The sequence below is a fragment of the Lithobates pipiens genome, unplaced genomic scaffold, assembly GCF_037356315.1.
Source record: "Lithobates pipiens isolate NorthernLeopardFrog02 unplaced genomic scaffold, aLitPip1_a1.2 Scaffold_19, whole genome shotgun sequence".
Taxonomy (NCBI): domain Eukaryota; kingdom Metazoa; phylum Chordata; class Amphibia; order Anura; family Ranidae; genus Lithobates; species Lithobates pipiens.
In genome coordinates this window covers 26,673,110-26,696,902 of record NW_027507764.1, presented here as the reverse complement: position 1 = coordinate 26,696,902, position 23,793 = coordinate 26,673,110, and the positions used below count along the sequence as shown (strand labels likewise).

The 23,793-nt window shown below is 46.6% G+C and overlaps 2 protein-coding genes across 2 annotated transcripts in view; one reads left to right on the top strand and one right to left on the bottom strand.

Moving 5' to 3' along the window:
- The window catches only part of LOC143995852 (NACHT, LRR and PYD domains-containing protein 10-like), a 176,077-nt gene extending 152,286 nt beyond the window's left edge, over positions 1–23,791 (top strand). The window contains exon 11 of the mRNA XM_077490573.1: positions 23,674–23,791. Within this exon, the coding sequence (XP_077346699.1) occupies positions 23,674–23,725 (52 nt within the window). The 3' untranslated portion in view covers positions 23,726–23,791. The remainder of the gene's footprint in view (positions 1–23,673) is intronic.
- On the bottom strand, positions 22,396–23,664 carry LOC143997871 (serine/threonine-protein kinase SBK1-like; the record flags this gene model as incomplete). Its single annotated transcript, XM_077493707.1, has 3 exons — positions 22,396–23,184; positions 23,265–23,467; positions 23,577–23,664. Coding segments are annotated over 3 exons (1,080 nt in total), but the record flags the coding sequence as incomplete, so codon positions are not given.
- Positions 23,792–23,793: the final 2 nt, after the last annotated feature.

Below are 23,793 nucleotides of genomic sequence, written 5' to 3'. Positions count from 1 at the left end.
CCAACATATCATGCTTTAAAAATTGCGCACAATTGTGGGAAAAAAGTCGAGTCCGCCGGACTTTTTCCACCAGATTGTTTGATCGTGTGTACGCGGCATAAGAGATTCCAATGTGATGATGAGAAAGATGCAGTTTTAGTGTCATCTGATATATGTAGATAAATTACTAGATGTGCTCACATCTAGTAATATGTCTGTAACCCCCCCCAACATCCCTGATGTTTGCTGCACAGCCCCAATATTTGGTCCGCCAGCCTGGTGGTATGATCGTTGTATGGCGTGATCGTGTTTAAGGCGTTTCCTGGATGGTTCAGCATTGCTGAGAACTTTGCCCCTTGTAGTAGAAGGTGGATAGACACGTGTGCCTGTATATTTCCATACATTTACCCCAGACATGATCTCAGATAGACCTGTGTGTCAGATCCCCTCCATCATGGAGGAGTTTGTGTTCTCTGTCCTCATCTCCATCCTCAGTATCACACAAGTCACCCGTGTCCAATTCCTGGACAGCTTCTCCTTTATTTCCAGCTACTGGATCAAATTAGACATTGAAAGAGAGACCCGCTCTGGCTGCCCAGAGATCTCACTCAGGATTCTCTTCTAGACATCTCTGAACAGGACAGTGACTCTGATTCATCATCTGCTTTTCCTTGCACTTTCCTCCTGCATTCCTGCAGACTCTGGACTCTTCTCTGTAACCTCAGTGTCATCAGTTTATGTAGAACATTTCTCAGTTTTTTCATCTCAGAGGCCTCATCCAGAGTCTTCACCTGGTGTCCCCCATGTTCTCCATCCAGCCTGCAGGACACACAGATACAGGTGAAGTCCTCAGTGCACTAACACTTCAGTAGATCTTTATGGACAGATTTCCTCTTCTCCAAGGAAGTGGCGGGGTCACATAAGACGTGTTCTGGTGACTTGCTGTGGACACTCAGGTGTTTGTCACACAGAGAAGCTACACAGAGCAGACAGGATTTCACAGCAGCTACAGGAGTGTGAATACATGTGCAGCAGAAGACATTTGGGACCAAATGTCACACGCTTTGTAAATTTAGTTTTTGCCTCGGGACCTTACAGTACTGAGGGTTAATTGTGTAGGTAAGACTTAATACCAGTCTGGCCAGGCCATGATTGATGTTCTGCCTGGTCATGTGAACGGTGAGGTGCACATGACAGGCCAGAGCCAGGCTTGGTTGGATGTTTGGGTATGGCCCTCTCGGAGCCAATCAGCGGGAGTGCCAGACCTGCTGAGGAGTCTGGGAGGGGGTTACTTAAGCAGGTGTGGGTCACGTGTTCAGGGTTCCGGAGTTGTTCGTGAGACTCGTGTGGTCTGTTCTGGTTCCAGGACCGGGGTAGCCCTGTGAGGAGTCCTGGTCACAGGATGTTCGACATCCCACAACATGTTCCCGTCAATGGCCCCCGTTAGACTGGTCTGGAGTAGGGATCCATCTGTTTTCAAGTCTCTGAACCTGCTGGTCCGAGGCGCAGTAACTGAGGGAGGATTCAGAGTGTCCGGGTGTGCTCTCAGCTTGGAGGGGCACCACAGCTCGTGGAAGTGACCGGGGGAGGACTCTTCAGAGAAGGGCCGACAAGTGGCATCCTGAGAAGTGCCTGGTTACTGAGTTGGGAAGGACATTGACAAGTCCACACTTTTTCAGTACCTCAAAATGAAGCGGGAAATGTTCCAGGTACAGTCGGAAAAGGGTTCCCGTTTATCTTCGGTTGATTCTTTGAGTCAAAGTGCTGACTGCCATGACCTCTGGCTAGAGGTCTGTTCAGCCTTGAAGTACCCAGCTGTGAGTGGCTACTCTCTGGGTGGAAATAGAGACTTTGTTAAACCTGCAGTTCAAGGTACCCGGGTTCTTCACCCGTGCCCTCTGTTCCCAAAGAGACGGTGTTTTGTGAAAGTTCTACTGCAAAATAAAACCTTTTGAAAGGACTTTATCTGTGTTGGTGTACAAGTCGTTGGGCATCAACCCTGGGAACCCCTAGACGCAGAAGAGCAGGCCAGGAGAAGGTAACCGGTAAGCCAATTCAGCTCTAGGTCGCCCTGCAATGGGTTATGGCCGCTACACATGGCATACAGAAGACCCTGGACTTCTTCTGATCTGGCTGAACATACAGGAAATTTGCCACTACACCTAAGAGGTGCTGGCTTGACCTTAAATGACTAAATCAGATGAATAATATACAGGACGTCGCCCAATTTAAAAATATTAAGCTAAACTAGAAGGCCCTTTATGGGGATAAACATTCCTGTCCACCTTATTGTGAATATCAGCTTCAATGACGGTACTCAGGCGTTACACAAACACTGCAGGATAATCAATCATGATCTGATACAAAATATCACTCCACCATTCAACTCAGATAAACCCCTCATCCAGCTTCTTCCCCAGTCCAATGGGGTACACCACATATCAGACACATCCTATATAGAATGTTGGTGTGGGGCTCTCCTTACAGAATACAACCCTGCAGAGTTTGTCCTGTGTACGGCTCACATCCCCCAGTCTTCCTGCACACACCACTTAGGTCTTACTCTGAGTCCGGCACTACTGGTTGTAACCCACCTTTCCTTCTGTCGCCCAGCGCCGCCCCCCCCCCCCCCAGTCTATGGATCACTCTTCAGATCAGATCCCCCTCCCCCAGTCTATGGATCACTCTTCAGATCAGATCCCCCTCCCCCAGTCTATGGATCACTCTTCAGATCAGATCCCCCTCCCCCAGTCTATGGATCACTCTTCAGATCAGATCCCCCTCCCCCAGTCTATGGATCACTCTTCAGATCAGATCCCCCTCCCCCAGTCTATGGATCACTCTTCAGATCAGATTCATATAATGCACAAAGTGGGTGCAAACTCTAATATAGACCAGCCAGCTTGACCCACATGAACTAAACAGACAGTAGAGGTGGAGATCAGCTTTAAAAGTTGAAGGGCAAAAACAAGTGTATCTGATTTATGACAGCTGTCCACTCTTTCAGAGGAAAATCAATTGTTCAATGAGTGTGTGTGCAATTTAGTACCAGTCCAGTAATGTTATGGGAAACAATGGTGACTTCACTGGTTCTATTTCAAAGTGCTGTACAATGCTTCAGAGAAAAAAAAAAGTTAAACTTTCAACAAAACAAAAACTAACCATGCCTAAGCTCTAGCTACACATCAGCAGTCCTAAATTATAGGCTGACCAACCCCACTGACTGTCAGGCTCAATACAGAGATTATTACCAACCTTTACCTCTAGCAGAGAAGACCCGTCTCCTTCCCAGACTGAGGAGTACTGAGTTGGGTCTCCCAGGTGAGACTTAATTAACTGAAAGGGAGAGATGGGAAACCTGGAAGAGACAGGAGGATCAGAGGTCTCTATAGGTGCCGGGGAGATGTGTAAATCCTGAACAGGACTTTTCCAGGCTGCCTGCATATATATATACACACACACACAATCTACACAAGAGGGTGAATAGAAGTCATCTTAGTCCTGATGTTGGCACTTGATGTTCTGGTGTACACTACCCTCACCGGTTCATTCCCATTGAAAGGAGAAGATGGTAAAGATAAAATAACATATGATTATGGGGGGGAGTGGGGTGACTTTAGGCCTGGGCTTGGTTGTGGATGGGAACCTTTCCAAAACCATGGTGGTGTCTTGCACCGGGAGCAAGGAGGGGACAGTGGGAGAACACTGCTGTGCAAGTCTCCAGGAGCAACAGGAACAGCCAGGAGGGCTGGTGAGTGTCACACAGTCAGAAGGACTGGGAGGCAACACCTAAGAGGACTGGGGTGGTGCAGAGCCAGTCAGGAGGACTGTGGTGGCATGGACAGTGAGACAGCTGCAACCAGGAGGGCTGCCAGGACCTGAAGAGGTGGTACTGGGAGAAGTATCCACATGTGGGACAGCTAGCACTAAGAACTACTACAATTGTCTGCTACACCATAGGGCTCTGTGGTCCCTGCCTGCAAAGAGCATTCCCATATGCACCCTATCTCCATCCAAGTCCTATTCCCCTAATAAAACAAAACAAAGTAAAAAGACTGTTTCTTGACTGAAGTGTGTCTGGAAATGCATGTGCTTGGCTGTGCAGGGTGGGCCTCATGCCTTCGTTTATAAGGCTTGTGATCTTCCTATTGACTTTTTGGTTTAATTAGATAGATCTATGCTGCCATCTAGTGGCCGTTGTTTATAACTGCGCTATGTCTATTTCAATTAATTCATTTAGAATAGATGGTTAGATTTGGTACATGCAAGCCTCCGTATTGTCAATCCCATGAGGCCTTTGCATCAGCATCTTCACTTTCACACTGGAAGCAAGCACATTGGCTGCTAAGTTCTACGTTAGCCATCCGGATCCATCTTCGGCCTTTTTATGGCCTGTAAGTTGATTGTCTCTCGTTGGGTCTCACCCAACCCGCCTACCCTGGGAGACTGGATCCATGTAATGGATAAACATGTTATTGCACCTATATTCAATGAAAACGCATCCTTGAAGTTAATAAAAATATGTAAAAAATGAATAGATGCGTCATGCTCCAGCCTCAATCCATAGCAAAGAGAGGTAGTGCTTGAAGATCGAGTTGGCCTGTTTAATTTAACTTGTTATACATTCTATCAGTTGCCCTGGAATATTTCTGGAATTTTTCGTATATTTGATAATAATTAAATAAATGTGTTGTTGTTAAAATTTTATCAGCTTAACTGAGCAGTAAAGAAATGAGAGACAAAAAGAGAGAGGAGAGGAAGGGAAAAAGGAATTTTTTGTTCAGATTTTTATGTTTTTTTTGGTTCTGTTTATTTCTATAATGTTTGTTATGGAAAAGGAATGCACATTTCAAAAAGAAAAATTGATAAAAAAAAAAAAGAAAAAAAAAAAAGAAACAAGTTTACAAAAAGTTCACGTCAAGAAAAAAATAACTGAAACTTAATTCAGTTTCTTTGATTGATAATAAAATTGAGGTCTACATGGGGACATTGCTTTGTAGGCATGAATACACAATTTGCTTTAAATTGTTAATGTAAACTTTTTTATTCTTTTATATATTTGTAGCAAAGATGATGAGGAATCCAATTACAAACTAAAAACCTGGACACTTTTAATATAATTACAGAAAAGAAAGAATTTTTACAGGGTGACACTGACCATCCCCCCAGAGATTGACCTGTACATTCATACGGTAATAAGGCGGCCAGTGGTGTAACAATAGCCAAAGCAGAGCATGTGTCTCCTATGGGGCCCTCGGGTAGGAGGGGGCCCCTATAGGGAGTTTAGCTGTGTGACAGGGAGATAGACGAGCTCCCTCTTCAGGCAGCCATCTTCCAGCGTGGCTCGGGTTCACCCCTCCAGAGCGATCATTTAGCTTTGATTAAAACACACATTTTTTAAATGTTCCTGTAGTGAATTGTACACATCATACAGATGAACCACTTTTCACAGGAAAAAGATTTTAGAATTTATTTTTGCGCTGTTATATGTTCCCAAGGGCAGTGCCTAGTTCTCTGCCAAATGGAATACAAATTAAATTGATTGGTACATGCACCCAAGGGCAGTGCCCAACCCCCATGTCATTTGGTTGACATTCCCATCGCCTATTAGCTCTGAAAATGATTCAAACGGGTTCAGATTACACATGGAATTGTCCACCGAACCCTGTTCAATCAACACTCAGGTGTTGTTGGTTCATCAATAATCACCACCTCTACTTTTTTTTTTATCTTTTATGGACTCGGGTTGGTAAATTGGATGCAGAGCGGCTATATATACTTTGGCCCTACACCGTAGAATGGGACATCAGTTCATGCTCCTCCTCTTCTATTATATTTAATCCCCCTATGAAACACATCAAACCCACACTATTGTTCTTCAGGAGGAATTACAGTTTTTTATTTCACCAAGCATTCTAGATTTCATATAGTCTTTTGAAGACCTTAACCATATATATACCTTGAAGAGGTTTTCACAATATCATTCACTGGAAAAAAATAAATGATTTAAACACTTCAGCCCCAGAAGGTTTCACCCCCTTCCTGACAAAAATTATTTTTGCAATTTGGCACTGCGCTACTTCAACTGGTAATTGGGCGTTCATGCAACGCTGTACACAAACAAAATGTATGTTTGTTTTTTCGCACACAAATAGAGATTCTTTTAGTGGTATTTGATTACCTCTGCGGCTTTTATTTGTTGGACTATAAACAAAAAAAAAAAACTGACAATTTAAAAAAAAACAAACAAAACTAAATTAAAAAATATATCAAATTTCTTCATCAGTTTAGGTCAATATGTGTTCTGCAACATGTTTTTGGTATAAAAAATCCCAATAAGCATATATTGATTGGTTTTCACAAAAGTTATCGGGTCTACAAACAATGGAATTTTTATTTTTACTAGTAATGGTGGCGATCAGTGATTTTTAGTGGGACTGCGACATGGCGGTGGACAAATCGGACACTAAGTGACACTTTTGGGAGACCGGTGGCACCAATACAATCAGTGCTAAAAAATGCACTCTCACTGTACCAATAACGCTGGCAGGGAAGGGGTTAACATCAGGGGCAATCAAAGGGTTAAATGTGATCCTAGGGAATGCTTTATAACTGTGTGGGGGATGGCTTAACTGGAAGAAGACAGAGATCCGTGTTTCTGCTTAGCAGAAACACAAGGCCTCCATCTTCCTATCTGACAGAACAGCAGTCTGCCTTGTTTACCACTGTTCTGCCTCTCCTGTCAACGGTCGGTGGGTCCCGGTGGACATAGCGTGTGCCAGACCCGCTGATTAGGCCTCTCTGTGTCCAATCAACCAATCACTAGTGGCGCACAAGGGAGGACATATGGAAAATGCCTCTCATGCAGCCGGCTTACTGCATTTGGATTGGGAAGTTGGGACACAGCACAGTCTGGAAACAGAAGAGCTGTGATGATCTTTTCTGGAATTTAAGGAAGCATCCAGTCTGTCCTGAAGCTCTGTACAGCACATAAGCATTCAGCAGAGCCAATTGGAATAAGTATGCAGACACTTTTTTGTACCAGCGCCTGGCATTACGGGCAACTAAGTATGGCGCCAACAACTGGTTGTTGAGGTTCACTGCTCCCATATTAAGGATATATTCGTGGACACAGAAAAGTTTGACAACACCAGTCGCCATAGGGCCATCACGTCTGTGTGATGGGAGGACAGAACGAAAATATTCTGATTATCCCTCCACTTCACTGCAAGCAAATTGCGCTTCAAACAAGCTCTCTCCGCAGCCTAAGAAGAGATTCTACAAGCCGCTGGGGAAATCCCAGGCGATTAGATCACACAGTGCCACATGCACCAATTTGATGATCAAACAAGTTACTAAAAAGTGGCACGCTCGTGTAATAATTGTCCACATACAAGTGGTACCCCTTTCCGAATAAGGGTGGCACCAAGTCCCACACAATCTTACTAGTGCTCCCTATGTAGTTTGGGCTGTTTTCCAGCTCTATAACTATTTCTTCCCTCTTAAACCATAAAAATATATGTATAGCCTGTGGCCCTGTCATAGAGCTTATACATCTTGATCCCATATCTAGCATGATTGCTGGGAAGATACTGTTTGAAAGACAAGAAAGACACCAGAAGGATGAGCGGCACTAGTACTGGCTCTCTGCCCCATATGAGAGCCCTGTGGTTCTTGCACCTCAACAACAGCAGAAGAATGGGTTTGGGTATGCCTAACATTGGCAGGGACCACAACTCCGTCATCAAAGTTATCTGTCAGCGTGCCGCTGCTGTCGACAGGTTCATATTCTGAGCCTGAATCTGAAAGATGGGCCAGTTCCTCTTCACTATCTGTAATTTTCAGAAATGTGTAGGCCTCTTCACTAGTCTACCTTTGATTTGACATTGTGGCCTCTAAATTTACTGGTACAGTAGTAAGACTCAAAGGAAAAAGATCTCCTGACTCTCAGTGGCTGCTTCAGACGCTACCAAAAAACTGTTAGCGTTCGCAGGGATCAGGCCTGACTCTGCGAACGCTGCAGTTATGTGGGTTGCAGTTATGATCAGTGAAAAATCTGAAAACTGCAATTGGTGACATAGTGACAGGGAGTGAAAGGGTTAACTGGGGGGCAATGGGGGGGGGGGGGTGGCACGCATTCCTATGTGTACTGATCAGCAGGTCCAGGCCATAAATAATTGGCCAGGACATGAGGACTGATCAGTTCTCTAACGAATCTCACTGCCAGTACACCCAAAAGCACGTTTCATGCCCGTGTTGGAGAAATTACCATCCCCTAGGTCTGCCATTTTGTCCCACCAAGATGAAAAATACAATATGCACGCCAACATAAAAGAAAACCAACAAAATACAATCCTTTATTTGTAAAGTTTCAGTGTTCAAATTCAAACATAACTCATAAAATATCAAACTAGATATGTGCACCCTGCCAGGAAAATCTACAGTCTGGGGAAACAAAAATAAGCAAACTGGTTTCTCATGCTCATAACTTGAGCAATGGGGCACAGGTCCAACCCTTAGCTGCAGAGGGCGGAGTACCCCACCCCTTAGCTGCAGAGGGCGGGGTACCCCGCCCCTTAGCTGCAGAGGGTGGGGTACCCCGCCCCTTAGCTGCCGAGGGTGGGGTACCCCGCCCCTTAGCTGCCGAGGGTGGGGTACCCCGCCCCTAAGCTGCAGAGGGCGGAGTACCCCGCCCCTAAGCTGCAGAGGGTGGAGTACCCCGCCCCTAAGCTGCAGAGGGCGGAGTACCCCACCCTTTAGCTGCAGAGGGCAGAGTACCCCGCCCCTTAGCTGCAGAGGGCAGAGTACCCCGCCCCTTAGCTGCAGAGGGCAGAGTACCCCGCCCCTTAGCTGCAGAGGGCAGAGTACCCTGCCCCTTAGCTGCAGAGAGAGGAGCCTCCGCCCCTTAGCTGCAGAGGGAGGGGGGGGAGTACCCCGCCCCTTAGCTGTAAAGAGAGGAGCCTATGCCCCTTAGCAGCATGTATTCCAATTGCACACTTGACACCTCGTTTGGCACAAATTAGTCTACAGTTTAAAAAAATTTCCTTGTCTCTAAGTCCATGTCCACTATGGAGCCTCATTTTCTGCCAGGCCAAATGCCTCATCAGCTACAATCACCAGTGGAAGACTGGGCTTGGTTGTACATGGAAGATGCCTCCATCCAGGAATCTCAAAACGGCCTTCATATTGTCGATGCCCCATGACTGATTCACAAAAATTTCTGGCATCCCCTTGATTCCCACAGGTTCTAACATCCACACATATGAAGTACAAGCGAGCATCCACCAATCCCAGGAGTACAATTGAAAAGTATTTTTATAATTGAAATACAGTGACCTGAATTTGGGTGGCTTTTTAACTCAAATGTGTTTTCAATCCAGAGCTCCAGTGCAAATCCGGAAGTATTTTTTTTTGTAGCTCCTCCCAGAGTGTAAAGCAGGTTTCACGAGCCACTTTTGCAACTGTTGCAACACCCAGCAGAAAGTAGTGGTGTAGGGATGCAAATGACTGTCCTGTGGCCAGAAACCTGAAAATTATATAAAAAAAAAAAATGATCATTACATACACAGAATATAACAAAATATTAAAAATTACCAAAAATAAATAAATCACAAATTAAAATAATGTAAGTAAAGAGGGATATCCAATTTAGATTAAAAAAAAAAAATGGAAAAAAATTAATCTAAGCAACTAAATAAAAATGTGTCTGTGTGTGTGTATATATAAAATATACCTGCATTGAAAAAGAATTTTCACATGTTGTCATGTTACAACCAAAAATGTAAATGTATTTTATCGAGATTTTATGTGATAGACCAACACACAGTGGCACATAATTTTGAAGTGGAAGGAAAATGATAAATGGGTTTTCCAATTTTTTTTTACAAATAAATATCTGAAAAGTGTGCTGTGTGTTTGTATTGCACCCCTGATTTAATACTTTGTAGAACTGCCTTTCCCTGCAATTACAGCTGCAAGTCTTTTTGGGGATGTCTCTACCAGCTTTGCACCTCTTTGCCCATTCTTCTTTGCAAAATAGCCAAAGCTCTTTCAGATTGGATGGAGAGCATCTGTGAACAGCAATTTTCAAGTCTTGCCACATAGTCTCAATTGAATTTAGGTCTGGACTTTGACTGGGCCATTCTAACACATGAATATGCTGTGATCTAAACCATTCCATTGTAGCTCTGGCTGTATGTTTAGGGTTGTTGTCCTGGTGCCCCAGTCTCAAGTCTTTTGCAGACTCGAACAGGTATTCTTCTAAGATTGTCCTGTATTTGGCTCCATCCATCTTCCCATCAACTCTAACCAGCTTCCCTGCTGAAGAAAAGCATCCCCAAAACATGATGCTGCCACCACGTTTTACCACGGGGATGGTGTGTTCAGGGTGATGTGCAGTGTTGGTTTTCCGCCACACACATAGTGTTTTGCTTTTAGGCCAAAAAGTTAAATTTTGGTCTCATCTGACCAGAGCACCTTCCACATTTTTGTTGTGTCCCCACATGGCTTCTCGCAAGCTGCAAACATGTCTTCTTATGGCTTTCTTCATGTCACTCTTCCATAAATACCAGATTTGTGGAGAGCACGACTAATAGTTGTCCTGTGGACAGATTCTCCCACCTGAGCTGTGGATCTCTGCAGCTCCTCCAGAGTCACCATGGACCTCTTGGCTGCCTCTCTGATGAATGCTCTCCTTGCCCGGCCGGTCAGTTTAGGTGGATGGCCATGTCTTGGTAGGTTTGCAGTTGTGCCATACTCTTTCTATTTTTGGATGCTGGATTGAACAGAGCTCCATGACATGTATAAAGCAGGGTTAGGCTATTAAAAAATATCCCAAGCTTTAAACTTCTCCACAACTTTATCCCTGACCTGCCTGGTGTGTTCCTTGGCCTTTGTAATGCTGTTTGTTCTCTAACAAACCTCAGACGGCTTTGCAGAACAGCTTTATTTATACTGAGATTAAATTACACACAGGTAGACTCTAGTTACTAATTAGCTGACTTCTGGAGGCAATTGGTTCCACTAGATTTTAGTTAGGGGTATCAGAGTAAAGGGGGCTGAATACAAATGCACCCCACACTTTTCAAATATTCATTTGTAAACCATTTATCATTTTCCTGTCACTTTGTGGAGGTCTATCACTTAAAATCTCATTACAATACATTTACTATTTTGGTTCTAACATCACAAAATTTGGAAAATGTCAAGGGGTATGACTACTTTTTCAAGGCACAGTATATATTACAGTAATGTTAAGAGCTATATAGAACAAAAAAAATACCCATTGGTATTAGAACTAAAAACATAGGTACAGGTTCTCATCTAAGAAAGGCTACAAAGGAGGACTGACGATATCACTAATCCACCAGCACTGCAGTACGTAGGACAGAAAGAGAAGGGCAAGGTATCCTTCTCTAAAATGTAATGGTGTTATCTCTGGTCCTGGGGGTTGGATGGAATGGAGCACCAGAAAAAGGATGCGCTGTGGGGGAAATAAAGATGGACACAGCCAAAAGAAGATAAATACTGCAAGTATTTCAGCACAGCAGAGAACTATATACTTTGGAACACTAGTGGTTGAATACCATCAGATACTGAAAATTCAGACTTCAGAAATATTGTATAATATGGTATATTGTTCTGTGATAAGCAGTAGCTGCTAAATTATGCATTTAATGCAAGGCCATCAGTGCTCAGACCAGAAAAGTTCACAAATTACAGTTAATAACTTGGGCCTGGCTAAGGGACAATTGGTGAATATGCCTTCAGACCAGCATCTCCTGGTCTTCAAGGCTTAAAGGGTCTATAGGGGCAAATAGATGTATTCTATTAAACATCGCACTGCCCCAAACAATGAAGTATTTGACAAATAAACCATACTTTAGGATGTTACCTTTATTCTCAAGAAGTTCTGGATAGTGATGGCCGAACGGTTCGCCCGGCGGTCGTTTCGCGGCGAATTTCCGACTTTCGCCGTCCGCGGGTTCGAACGCCTTTTTCCGTCGTTCGCCCCGGCGGACTTACGTGTTTAATGTATACAAGAACTTTAACCTTTCGTGACACGTTTATCATGTGTTACAGGACAACCAATTGAGACATGACAGCTCATGGACACTTGGACATTCCCCCTAACCTATAAATACACCCGATCCGGTGGCCATTTTACATTCTTTCTTCTGTCACTGTAGGGAAAGGATCCTGTGTGGAGTAGGGACAGAGAAAACGCTAGCTATTTGGTACACAAAAGTTCTTTTCAGGACTGGTATAGGTGTTAGGTCAGCAGCCTGAGTTTCTTTTGTCAGTTTAGATAAAGGGACAGAGCGCTGTATGCTGCTATTTTAGGGACAGCTCAGCCAGATTAGTCTTTCTTCATCATCATCATCATCATCATCATTAGCTGTTACTATCAGGTCCACAAAAGAGCTGTTCCAGCTAATCGTTCCAGCCTACTCTTTTTTGCCAATTTGTATAGGGACAGGCAGGAAGCAGTGTGTCAGGCAGTGAGGATAATTTTAAAGACTTGCTGTTACTATTAGTTCCACAAAGGTTCTTTTCAGGACTGGTATCAGTGGTACGGTAATAGGCTTGTACACGTATAATATTCTTTCTTCCAAATATAGAAAGAATATTATACTTGACTGCTGCCCTTCTGCTGCAGTCTGCTAATCATTCACAACTCACTTGTTCCACAAAGCTCTTTATCAGGACTGGTAACTTGGTCTGTCTAGGGTGCTACGGTACATAGGCTTGGGTGCGGTACAGTCTGCTGTTCTGTAAGGACCGCTATCGGTCCACAATACATAGGGTTGCCGTGCACTACTGCTGACCGCTGCCCTATACTGCAGCAGTCCTTCATTGGTATAGGGACTGACGTACAGTCTGCTAATCACTAACACACAACCTGCTTGGTCCACAAAAGTTCTTATAAGGACTGGTAACTTGGTATAGGGTGCTACGGTACATAGGCCTGAGTGCGTTACAGTCTGCTGTTCTGTAAGGACCGCTATCGGTCCACAATACATAGGGTTGCCGTGCACTACTGCTGACCGCTGCCCTATACTGCAGCAGTCCTTCAGCGGTATAGGGACTGACGCACAGTCTGCTAAACACTAACACACAACCTGCTTGGTCCACAAAAGTTTTTATAAGGACTGGTAACTTGGTATAGGGTGCTACGGTACATAGGCCTGAGTGCAGTACAGTCTGCTGTTCTGTAAGGACCGCTATCGGTCCACAATACATAGGGTTGCCGTGCACTACTGCTGACCGCTGCCCTATACTGCAGCAGTCCTTCATTGGTATAGGGACTGACGTACAGTCTGCTAATCACTAACACACAACCTGCTTGGTCCACAAAAGTTCTTATAAGGACTGGTAACTTGGTATAGGGTGCTACGGTACATAGGCCTGAGTGCGTTACAGTCTGCTGTTCTGTAAGGACCGCTATCGGTCCACAATACATAGGGTTGCCGTGCACTACTGCTGACCGCTGCCCTATACTGCAGCAGTCCTTCATTGGTATAGGGACTGACGTACAGTCTGCTAATCACTAACACACAACCTGCTTGTTCCACAAAAGTTCTTATAAGGACTGGTAACTTGGTATAGGGTGCTACGGTACATAGGCCTGAGTGCGTTACAGTCTGCTGTTCTGTAAGGACCGCTATCGGTCCACAATACATAGGGTTGCCGTGCACTACTGCTGACCGCTGCCCTATACTGCAGCAGTCCTTCATTGGTATAGGGACTGACGTACAGTCTGCTAATCACTAACACACAACCTGCTTGGTCCACAAAAGTTCTTATAAGGACTGGTAACTTGGTATAGGGTGCTACGGTACATAGGCCTGAGTGCGTTACAGTCTGCTGTTCTGTAAGGACCGCTATCGGTCCACAATACATAGGGTTGCCGTGCACTACTGCTGACCGCTGCCCTATACTGCAGCAGTCCTTCAGCGGTATAGGGACTGACGCACAGTCTGCTAAACACTAACACACAACCTGCTTGGTCCACAAAAGTTTTTATAAGGACTGGTAACTTGGTATAGGGTGCTACGGTACATAGGCCTGAGTGCGTTACAGTCTGCTGTTCTGTAAGGACCGCTATCGGTCCACAATACATAGGGTTGCCGTGCACTACTGCTGACCGCTGCCCTATACTGCAGCAGTCCTTCATTGGTATAGGGACTGACGTACAGTCTGCTAATCACTAACACACAACCTGCTTGTTCCACAAAAGTTCTTATAAGGACTGGTAACTTGGTATAGGGTGCTACGGTACATAGGCCTGAGTGCGTTACAGTCTGCTGTTCTGTAAGGACCGCTATCGGTCCACAATACATAGGGTTGCCGTGCACTACTGCTGACCGCTGCCCTATACTGCAGCAGTCCTTCATTGGTATAGGGACTGACGTACAGTCTGCTAATCACTAACACACAACCTGCTTGTTCCACAAAAGTTCTTATAAGGACTGGTAACTTGGTATAGGGTGCTACGGTACATAGGCTTGAGTGCGGTACAGTCTGCTGTTCTGTAAGGACCGCTATCGGTCCACAATAGATAGGGTTGACGTGCACCACTGCTGACCGCTGCCCTATACTGCAGCAGTCCTTCAGCGGTATAGGGACTGACGTACAGTCTGCTAAACACTAATACACAACCTGCTTGGTCCACAAAAGTTCTTATAAGGACTGGTAACTTGGTATAGGGTGCTACGGTACATAGGCTTGAGTGCGGTACAGTCTGCTGTTCTGTAAGGACCGCTATCGGTCCACAATAGATAGGGTTGACGTGCACCACTGCTGACCGCTGCCCTATACTGCAGCAGTCCTTCAGCGGTATAGGGACTGACGCACAGTCTGCTAAACACTAACACACAACCTGCTTGGTCCACAAAAGTTTTTATAAGGACTGGTAACTTGGTATAGGGTGCTACGGTACATAGGCCTGAGTGCGTTACAGTCTGCTGTTCTGTAAGGACCGCTATCGGTCCACAATACATAGGGTTGCCGTGCACTACTGCTGACCGCTGCCCTATACTGCAGCAGTCCTTCATTGGTATAGGGACTGACGTACAGTCTGCTAATCACTAACACACAACCTGCTTGGTCCACAAAAGTTCTTATAAGGACTGGTAACTTGGTATAGGGTGCTACGGTACATAGGCCTGAGTGCGTTACAGTCTGCTGTTCTGTAAGGACCGCTATCGGTCCACAATACATAGGGTTGCCGTGCACTACTGCTGACCGCTGCCCTATACTGCAGCAGTCCTTCATTGGTATAGGGACTGACGTACAGTCTGCTAATCACTAACACACAACCTGCTTGGTCCACAAAAGTTCTTATAAGGACTGGTAACTTGGTATAGGGTGCTACGGTACATAGGCCTGAGTGCGTTACAGTCTGCTGTTCTGTAAGGACCGCTATCGGTCCACAATACATAGGGTTGCCGTGCACTACTGCTGACCGCTGCCCTATACTGCAGCAGTCCTTCAGCGGTATAGGGACTGACGCACAGTCTGCTAAACACTAACACACAACCTGCTTGGTCCACAAAAGTTTTTATAAGGACTGGTAACTTGGTATAGGGTGCTACGGTACATAGGCCTGAGTGCGTTACAGTCTGCTGTTCTGTAAGGACCGCTATCGGTCCACAATACATAGGGTTGCCGTGCACTACTGCTGACCGCTGCCCTATACTGCAGCAGTCCTTCATTGGTATAGGGACTGACGTACAGTCTGCTAATCACTAACACACAACCTGCTTGTTCCACAAAAGTTCTTATAAGGACTGGTAACTTGGTATAGGGTGCTACGGTACATAGGCCTGAGTGCGTTACAGTCTGCTGTTCTGTAAGGACCGCTATCGGTCCACAATACATAGGGTTGCCGTGCACTACTGCTGACCGCTGCCCTATACTGCAGCAGTCCTTCATTGGTATAGGGACTGACGTACAGTCTGCTAATCACTAACACACAACCTGCTTGTTCCACAAAAGTTCTTATAAGGACTGGTAACTTGGTATAGGGTGCTACGGTACATAGGCTTGAGTGCGGTACAGTCTGCTGTTCTGTAAGGACCGCTATCGGTCCACAATAGATAGGGTTGACGTGCACCACTGCTGACCGCTGCCCTATACTGCAGCAGTCCTTCAGCGGTATAGGGACTGACGTACAGTCTGCTAAACACTAATACACAACCTGCTTGGTCCACAAAAGTTCTTATAAGGACTGGTAACTTGGTATAGGGTGCTACGGTACATAGGCTTGAGTGCGGTACAGTCTGCTGTTCTGTAAGGACCGCTATCGGTCCACAATAGATAGGGTTGACGTGCACCACTGCTGACCGCTGCCCTATACTGCAGCAGTCCTTCAGCGGTATAGGGACTGACGCACAGTCTGCTAAACACTAACACACAACCTGCTTGGTCCACAAAAGTTTTTATAAGGACTGGTAACTTGGTATAGGGTGCTACGGTACATAGGCCTGAGTGCGTTACAGTCTGCTGTTCTGTAAGGACCGCTATCGGTCCACAATACATAGGGTTGCCGTGCACTACTGCTGACCGCTGCCCTATACTGCAGCAGTCCTTCATTGGTATAGGGACTGACGTACAGTCTGCTAATCACTAACACACAACCTGCTTGGTCCACAAAAGTTCTTATAAGGACTGGTAACTTGGTATAGGGTGCTACGGTACATAGGCCTGAGTGCGTTACAGTCTGCTGTTCTGTAAGGACCGCTATCGGTCCACAATACATAGGGTTGCCGTGCACTACTGCTGACCGCTGCCCTATACTGCAGCAGTCCTTCATTGGTATAGGGACTGACGTACAGTCTGCTAATCACTAACACACAACCTGCTTGGTCCACAAAAGTTCTTATAAGGACTGGTAACTTGGTATAGGGTGCTACGGTACATAGGCCTGAGTGCGTTACAGTCTGCTGTTCTGTAAGGACCGCTATCGGTCCACAATACATAGGGTTGCCGTGCACTACTGCTGACCGCTGCCCTATACTGCAGCAGTCCTTCAGCGGTATAGGGACTGACGCACAGTCTGCTAAACACTAACACACAACCTGCTTGGTCCACAAAAGTTCTTATAAGGACTGGTAACTTGGTATAGGGTGCTACGGTACATAGGCTTGAGTGCGGTACAGTCTGCTGTTCTGTAAGGACCGCTATCGGTCCACAATAGATAGGGTTGACGTGCACCACTGCTGACCGCTGCCCTATACTGCAGCAGTCCTTCAGCGGTATAGGGACTGACGTACAGTCTGCTAAACACTAATACACAACCTGCTTGGTCCACAAAAGTTCTTATAAGGACTGGTAACTTGGTATAGGGTGCTACGGTACATAGGCTTGAGTGCGGTACAGTCTGCTGTTCTGTAAGGACCGCTATAGGTCCACAATAGATAGGGTTGACGTGCACCACTGCTGACCGCTCACCTATACTGCAGCAGTCCTTCAGCGGTATAGGGACTAAGAGTTTTGTCACAGGGTCATTTAAAAAATGACATGCAGAGGAAGAGGCAGGCCCTTCCGCAGGGGTGGTAGGGGTAGGGCAGGAGCAACAGGCTTGAGCCAAAGTGGGAAGTTGCAGAAGGTGCGTTCAATTACTTTAAAGGATGCACCAGACTTGGTTGAGTGGCTCGCTCAGCCTTACTCTTCTGCACCCTCCTCATCCTCTCGATCTGCACCCTCTTCTTCACTCTCTGCTATGTGCACCCCCAAAGACACTACCACCAACAACACGACCACCACCACCACCACCACATACCTTCCGCTTGAGTCACTGGAATTATTTTCCGATCCATATCAAGAGGACATTTCTGATGCGCAGCCACTCTTGGTATTGGATCAGGAAGAGGAGGTAGCAACAAGCGCTACTCAGCAGTCTGACGCCAGTACCCAGATCAGCCCAAGGAGGAGGTTGGTCCCCGGTGTTGCTGCCTACTCTACTTATAGCGGTGGGGAAGGTGACGTTGATGATGACGTGTCTAGTGATGTCACGTGGGTGCCCACAAGAGAGGAAGAGGAGGGGAGTTCAGAGGGAGATATGGACCAGCAGATAGGGAGGAGAAGCAGCAATGACTTACATTGCACAGCAGGGACAAAGCAGACTGCAAATGTATCAGGAGCGAGTCATCGACCATGTACGGTCACATCTGGCGCTCCCAGGACACCGGCACATGGCTCCGCAGTGTGGGCTTTTTTTAACGTGTCCGCTGCTGACAATAGCGTTGCCATCTGCAATCTTTGCAGTCAACGCGTTAGTCGCGGTAAGCCCAATACTCACCTAGGGACGACCGCCTTAAGAAGGCACATGAGCAGCCATCACCGAGCCCAGTGGGAGCAACGGAACACACAAAGCCACACTGCAGGCTCTCACCGTCCAGCCTCGTCTTCTACTTCTCCTTCTCCTCTCTCCTCACAATTGTCCTCCACTCCACCTTCCATCACGCCAAGCTCACATTTTTCTGCAAAAAGGCAGGCTTCCGTGGGCCTAATGTTTGAGCGTAAAAAAATGATGACGCCGGATAACCCTCTTGCCCAACGGTTGGCGGCTGGCTTGTCAGAACTCATAGCCCGCCAACTACTGCCATATAAACTGGTGGACTCGGAGGCCTTTCGCAAATTTGTGGCCATTGGAACACCACAATGGAAGGTCCCAGGAAGGAAGTATTTCTCAGAGAAGGGCATCCCAGAGCTATATGGCCATGTTCAGCGGCAAGTGAATGTATCTCTGGCACACAGTGTCGGTGCCAAGATACATCTGACCACAGACACGTGGTCTAGCAAACACGGGCAGGGAAGGTATATCAGTTTTACTGCCCACTGGGTGAACCTTCTGACGGCCGTCAAGCATGTAACCCGTGGCACCCGTGTAGATTTGGTTTTACCGCCACGGATTGCATGCAGGCCTGACTCTTCTTCTCCTCCTCCTACTCCATCCTCCTCCCTCTCCTCCTCAGCTGCCTCCTCCTTTTCCGCTGCTAGCGTCTCTTCCACTGCACCGCCCAAGCTCCCCAGAACCTATTCCACATGCCAGGTGAGACGTTGCCATGCCGTGCTGCGTCTGTTGTGCCTGGAAGCAAAGAGCCACACTGGCCCGGCACTCCTTTCAGCTTTGCGTTCACAGGCAGATGAGTGGCTAACACCGCTCAATTTGACAGTTGGTAAAGTGGTGTGTGACAACGGTGCCAATCTGCTTAGCGCATTGAAACAGGGCAAAATCACGCACGTGCCGTGCATGGCACACGTCTTAAACTTGGTCGTGCAGCGATTCCTTGTCAAATACCCTGGGGTCCAGGACATCTTGCGGCAGGCAAGGAAAATCTCGGCCCATTTCAGAAGATCTTACACGGCCATGGCTCGCCTTGCTGACATTCAGCGGCGACACCATCTGCCGGTCAGACGTCTTATTTGCGATTGCCCGACGCGATGGAACTCAACCTTCTATATGCTTGATAGGCTGCTCCAGCAGAAACGTGCAGTTAACGTCTACCTGTATGAACTCTGCGAAAGAAACGGTTCTGGGGAGCTGGGTTTTTTTTCACCGCGCCAGTGGCTGCTCATGCGCGACACATGCAGACTTCTGCGGCCATTTGAGGAGATCACCAAACTGGTCAGTCGCAGCCATGGCGCCATCAGTGACATGGTACCTTATGCCTTCTTTCTGGAGCGTGCATTGCGTCGTGTCATTGATCAGGCTGTGGAGGAGCAGGAGCGGGAAGATGAGGAAGTCGCAATGCTGGATGAATTCCCAGGGGGGGCTACTCTATCTGAGACAAGTCAACAACAGGAGTCTGATGAGGAGTCAGAGGAGGATGGTGCCGGGGCGGATGAGCAGGAGCAAGAAGAGCATGCTTTAAACCTTTCTGGGATCCCTGTTGTGCGAGGATGGGGAGAGGAGAATGAAGAGGACGACATTATCCTGGATGATGAGCAGGAGCCAGGCCACCACACCGCTTCCACTTTAGTGCAAATGGGGGCCTTCATGCTCCAGTGTTTTAATAGGGACCCCCGTATAAAAAGCATGAGGGTCAAGGACCAGTACTGGGTGGCAACGTACTTAGACCCCCGGTACAAACACAAAATGGCGGAAATGTTACCGCCGTCGCAGAGGGCTGTCAGAATGCAGCACTTCCAGGCCTTGCTTCGAGAAATGCTGCATTCTGCTTTTGCGTGCGCTGGCAGAGGAGCAATTCCCACTCCCAGAGAAGGATTTGCGGGTACCAATCCAACAGCGCCTGCAAGAAGAGGCCGGTTTGAAGATGTGTTGGTGACTTCGGATATGAGGTCATTCTTTCAGCCGACCCATCGACAGGTGTCATCCGGATCCAGCATCAGGGAACGCCTAGACCGTCAGGTGTCCGACTACATTGGGTTAACGGCCGATGTGGACGCTCTGAGGAGTGATGAACCCCTAGACTACTGGGTGGGCAGGCTTGACCTCTGGCCAGAGCTTGCCCAATTTGCAATCGAACTGTTGGCTTGCCCCTCATCCAGTGTCCTGTCCGAAAGGACGTTCAGCGCAGCAGGGGGGATTGTGACCGATAAGCGTACTCGCCTAGCTCACCACAGTGTTAACTACCTCACATTTCTAAAAATGAATGAGGCATGGATCTCGGAGGAATTCAACACATGTGATCAGTAGACCATGTATATGTCTATAAACAATTTTTGGAATCAAGCACACAGACCTTCTTAATTCATTTGGCTCACTTCCCTGACCCAAAAAAGCACACCGTACTATATGCCCCTACCCTCCTCTTTGAAGAGGTTGAGCGGTGTCATATTTCTACTGGGGCTGCTTATTATGAGGGGTTCCCACCATCCCTGTGCTGTGCTGACTTCCTCCTGGGTGTTCTTATTATGAGGGGCTCCCACCATCCCTGTGCTGTGCTGACTTCCTCCTGGGGGTTCTTATTATGAGGGGATCACACCATCCCTGTGCTGTGCTGACTTCCTCCTGGGGCTGCTTACGGTGCTGCTGTCAGCGCTGTATGTCACGGAGCTGCTGTCAGCGCTGTATGTCACGGAGCTGCTGTCAGCGCTGTATGTCACGGAGCTGCTGTCAGCGCTGTATGTCACGGAGCTGCTGTCAGCGCTGTATGTCACGGAGCTGCTGTCAGCGCTGTATGTCACGGAGCTGCTGTCAGCGCTGTATGTCACGGAGCTGCTGTCAGCGCTGTATGTCACGGAGCTGCTGTCAGCGCTGTATGTCACGGAGCTGCTGTCAGCGCTGTATGTCACGGAGCTGCTGTCAGCGCTGTATGTCACGGTGCTGCTGTCAGCGCTGTATGTCACGGAGCTGCTGTCAGCGCTGTATGTCACGGAGCTGCTGTCAGTGCTGTATGTCACGGAGCTGCTGTCAGCGCTGTATGTCACGGAGCTGCTGTCAGCGCTGTATGTCACGGAGCTGCTGTCAGCGCTGTATGTCACGGTGCTGCTGTCAGCGCTGTATGTCACGGAGCTGCTGTCAGCGCTGTATGTCACGGAGCTGCTGTCAGCGCTGTATGTCACGGAGCTGCTGTCAGCGCTGTATGTCACGGAGCTGCTGTCAGCGCTGTATGTCACGGAGCTGCTGTCAGCGCTGTATGTCACGGTGCTGATGTCAGTGCTCTGTATTACGGTGCTGCTGTCAGTGCTCTGTATCTCCTGCACCCTCTTGTTTGCCTACCCTGGTCCCTGACCTTCCCTCTCCTCCATTGCCTTCATTAGCTCCATAGTCCTGAATTGTCAGAACAATTTCCCAAATAAAAAAAAAATGCTTGTAGTTATCGATCCCAAATTCACCTCATACATGTATTATGCTATTGTCCAGGTGGTGGGACTACGTGCTACCCCCTAATAATTACCCCGTGGCCGCAAATTCGACCTAAAGGTTTGCGAAATTCGCCTCCCATTGAAGTCAATGGAGCCCGCGGCGAACGGTCGTTTTCGCGAACGTTTGTGTCCGTTCGCGTTTCGCGTTCGCGAAACGTCCCGTCGGAAGTTCGTCCATCACTAGTTCTGGAGCCTTGAAGAAAATTCTAAAAGATTTAGCAACTCTGTGTGTAGGAAGAGTAATTGCCAATAACCAATTACATCCCCCATGCAAATGACAAAACCTCACTCAACTGAGTTATCCAGGCAGATCCTTCCTAGAAACTAAGAAAAGACAATTTAAGCTTTCAGTTGAACTAATTTAAGTATTTTTCTTCATAAAATGTGTTTCTTCTCAGTAATATGGACCTGTAATTACCATTATACATTAAAGACAATCTAAAAACACTATTTAGGTAATGTTTGCTTGCTCAATTCCATTAAAATGATTTAACAGATCCAATATTAATACATACAGACTTTTGAAGACAGATATTTACCTGTTGGACGATGACACAGGACATAGATGACGTTGTTTGGTCAAGTGATTTCCACTTCTGCCCCAACAAACATTGATATCTGGTCATCCATCAGTATTAGTGGGCATAAGGCATTATCCTGGCATTGACCTGGTAACTCCTCAAACTGAGGTGCAGAACTCTGTGCAATGAAATGGCAAGACATGGAGGTGAAATCCGACTCTTTTATTTGAAGATGGTTGCTTAAGGATTCTTTATCTCTTGCATATGAGTTGGGAGTGAGGCCAGTTATCGGATTCTGAGCAGTTGAGGTTGAATCTGTTTTCCAGCGTTCCCCCATGTAATGTACAATTTTAGTTGATTTGTTCCTCTCACTGCAGTCCACAGCTAAGAGACATCTAAACATTCTCCACAGACATGGGGACAGTTTGTTCCATGATGCTGGGGGGTCATTACAATGAGTATTGCTTTGCCAGGTAACAAATCTTCTGAATGCCTTGTCTTTTGACATGGCCACCTTCCAGGGAAATTCTCCTGTGATCAGAAGGTAGAGGAGTACTCCAAAACCCCATACATCCAGTGTGGAGTCTACAGCCAGTTCTTTCTCACCAGTGAGCTCACACACTTCAGGGGCCATGTAGGAGGTACTGCCAACCTTGAATCGAATCACTGTACCTTTGACACGAGAAATACCAAAGTCAGTGATTTTCACGCAATGACACTCCTGGTCGAAGACCAAAACATTTTCAGGTTTTACATCCATATGCACCAGTCCTATCTTTGAAATAAATTCAAGAGCATTTGAAATCTGCATTGCACACCTCTTAACTTTGACTTCTGGAAGTCCAACCTGCAATATAAAAAAAAGTTATTCTTCTAATAAAATGTCTAGAAATTGCTACATCTTTAATAGATTGGAATCAGACTTACATGGGGTGTAATGAGAAAGAACAGGTCACCAAGTGGTGCAACCTCCTGGGCAAACATGAAGTGGTCTTGGGTCTGGAAGACCATGTCAAAACTCCTGATGATGTTGGGATGAGATGATAGGTAGGACGACACACTAAACTCCCTCAGAAATTTATTTTCACTTGTTTTTCTCTTTGGCATGATCTTCAGTGCTATCTTCTGATCTGTAAATAGGGAAAGTTCAATAAAGATTAAGCACAACTTGTATGAGAATGTTTTTAACATGTAATCAAATGAAAACATCCACAACACGTAATAATTGGTCACACTTACTTGATTCTTTGTCCTTCACCAAGAGCACTGACCCGTATGCTCCACTTCCAAGTTCTTTTATGAAGTGAAATTTCTTCTTTATGTCTATTTGCTGCAGACGCTGTGATGATGAGGAGAAAAGTTCATTCAGGAGGATCTCCACCTCGTGAGCAGCAGAAGCCATTTTGATCTGGATAAAAGAAAACAATGTTTTGGCTCTCATTAAAATAACACCTAT